This window comes from Nicotiana attenuata, unplaced genomic scaffold (genome assembly GCF_001879085.1).
Source record: "Nicotiana attenuata strain UT unplaced genomic scaffold, NIATTr2, whole genome shotgun sequence".
In the NCBI taxonomy this organism is placed as follows: Eukaryota; Viridiplantae; Streptophyta; class Magnoliopsida; order Solanales; family Solanaceae; genus Nicotiana; species Nicotiana attenuata.
In genome coordinates this window covers 430-2,316 of record NW_017680368.1, presented here as the reverse complement: position 1 = coordinate 2,316, position 1,887 = coordinate 430, and the positions used below count along the sequence as shown (strand labels likewise).

Here is a 1,887-nt window from a genome sequence, read left to right as displayed (position 1 = left end):
GTCGGGAGATCCTCGGTTTTTGGCCGGGATTTGGAAAGAAAAGGCTCCTCGATTTTTTGGCCGGGAGATCCTCGATTTTTTGGCCGGGGTTTTGAAAGAAAAAGCTCCTCAGTGTTTTGGCCGGGAGATCCTCGATTTTTTTTGGCCGGGATTTGAAAAGAAAAGGCTTTTCGATTTTTGGCCGGGAGATCCTCGGTTTTTTTTTTGGCCGGGATTTGGAAAGAAAAAGCTCCTCGGTTTTTTNCTATCTCCCAAACCTAACTGCCCGTGGCTGTTGCCACCCCAAGAATAACAAACAAGATTACTCCCTTTGTAACCTTCCCCAGCAGTGACTAATGCGACAACATGCTCATTTCCACATGCCACCTTAACAACTGTGTGTCCATGGAAATTCCAGACAGGTATTGGATTACAACTGCTAGTAAGAGAGAATTCATTTTCAGTAGACTTGCTTTTCTGTGGTTCAGGAAAGTTTCCCCACAGCCATAGAGATCCAAGATTGTCTATTGCCGCTGACATCATTCCACCACCTTTAACTGAAGAAATCTACAGGAGAAAACAGAAAGATTAACCACTGTCATCAACCTGTTTCTTCTTTAAATTGATCAACTTGTTTCTTACCATCAGTTTCTTTCTCTCTGAGCCACTAGCTGATGAATTAGGAGAACCTAACTCAAGGAATCCCTCCAATAAATGAGGAACCAAAGAATTTTCTCCATTGAAACCAAGTTGTCCATCCATTTAAAAGTCAAGGAAAAGAATGATTAATAACACATGCACAAGATAATTGCAAATTCAATACGTTAAAGCTAATAATACTGAATGGTCACCATATAAACTATAAAGTGCGATGTAATTGCAAAGGAATCCTCTCAAGGATACAGACATTGTATCCCCAGCCCCATACTGATCCATCATCTGCAAAAACAAAGAAATGCCAAATAAAATAAAAGGAAAATGGTGTCTGGGAAATCATGATAGATTAACAATTTTCCTTGTAAACAGCACTATTTCTCTTGTTAGTATCAGTGTTCTTAATAAGCCAAATTGCAATGACCTGAATCTTATTGTTGCCTTCCATATTAGCACAAATCTTATGGTTCCACAATTTTAGCATTTTGGAAGAAGCAAGCAAATAATCAGAAGATCAGGGCAAAGTGTTCTAAGAAAATTATCACTTATAATATAAATGCTCTCAATCCCTCACTATACTACTGTTGAGCATTCACAGAGATCCTACCTGCTGGTAGCTGCCGAAAACAATGATAGGGAATCATTGCAAACAGCAAGACACTTGAGAGCCAAAAACTGTGTTTCCCTATTCCTTTTTCCTTGACTGCTCTAGTCATTCTAAACACAACAGGAAGCATCCTCTGGTGTTACTTCAATTAAGATCACCTTATCTTCACTATGACAAGATCTGATTTCGAATTATCCACGCTTAGTTTGACCTTAAAAGAGGAGTGAACTGTGGTGGTTGAATCCTCCAATAGGGGTCATAGGCCATACCAAATTACCTAATATGTAGGTCTTTTCAATTTTGTGGAACACAAGTGAATTTGCAGTTTCCTACCTAATCTAAAAACACAATTCAGTAGACAAGGCTTCTCTAGGTGAAATATAATATTCATTGAAGAGAGCTTGAGATAGTTCTCCTCCTGTCCCGTTTTATGTGATGCATTTTCTATTTTAGTCTGTCCAGAAAAAACTGATACTTTTCTATATTTAGAAAGAATTTAACTTTAAACTTCTCATTTTACCCTTAATGAGATGATTTATAGGCACACCGATATGTATAGCTTATCTGAGACCACAAGTTTCAAAAGTCTTTTTTACTTTCTTCAACTCCATGCTTAGACAAACTACATCACATAAAATGGGAAAAAG

The 1,887-nt window shown here is 38.0% G+C and overlaps 1 protein-coding gene across 1 annotated transcript; it reads right to left on the bottom strand.

Moving 5' to 3' along the window:
* Window positions 1-230: 230 nt before the first annotated feature.
* On the bottom strand, window positions 231-1,181 carry LOC109221852 (RCC1 and BTB domain-containing protein 2-like; the record flags this gene model as incomplete). Its single annotated transcript, XM_019386287.1, has 3 exons — window positions 883-1,181; window positions 622-737; window positions 231-546 (listed from the first exon to the last, which is right to left on the bottom strand). Coding segments are annotated over exons 1-3 (526 nt in total), but the record flags the coding sequence as incomplete, so codon positions are not given.
* Window positions 1,182-1,887: the final 706 nt, after the last annotated feature.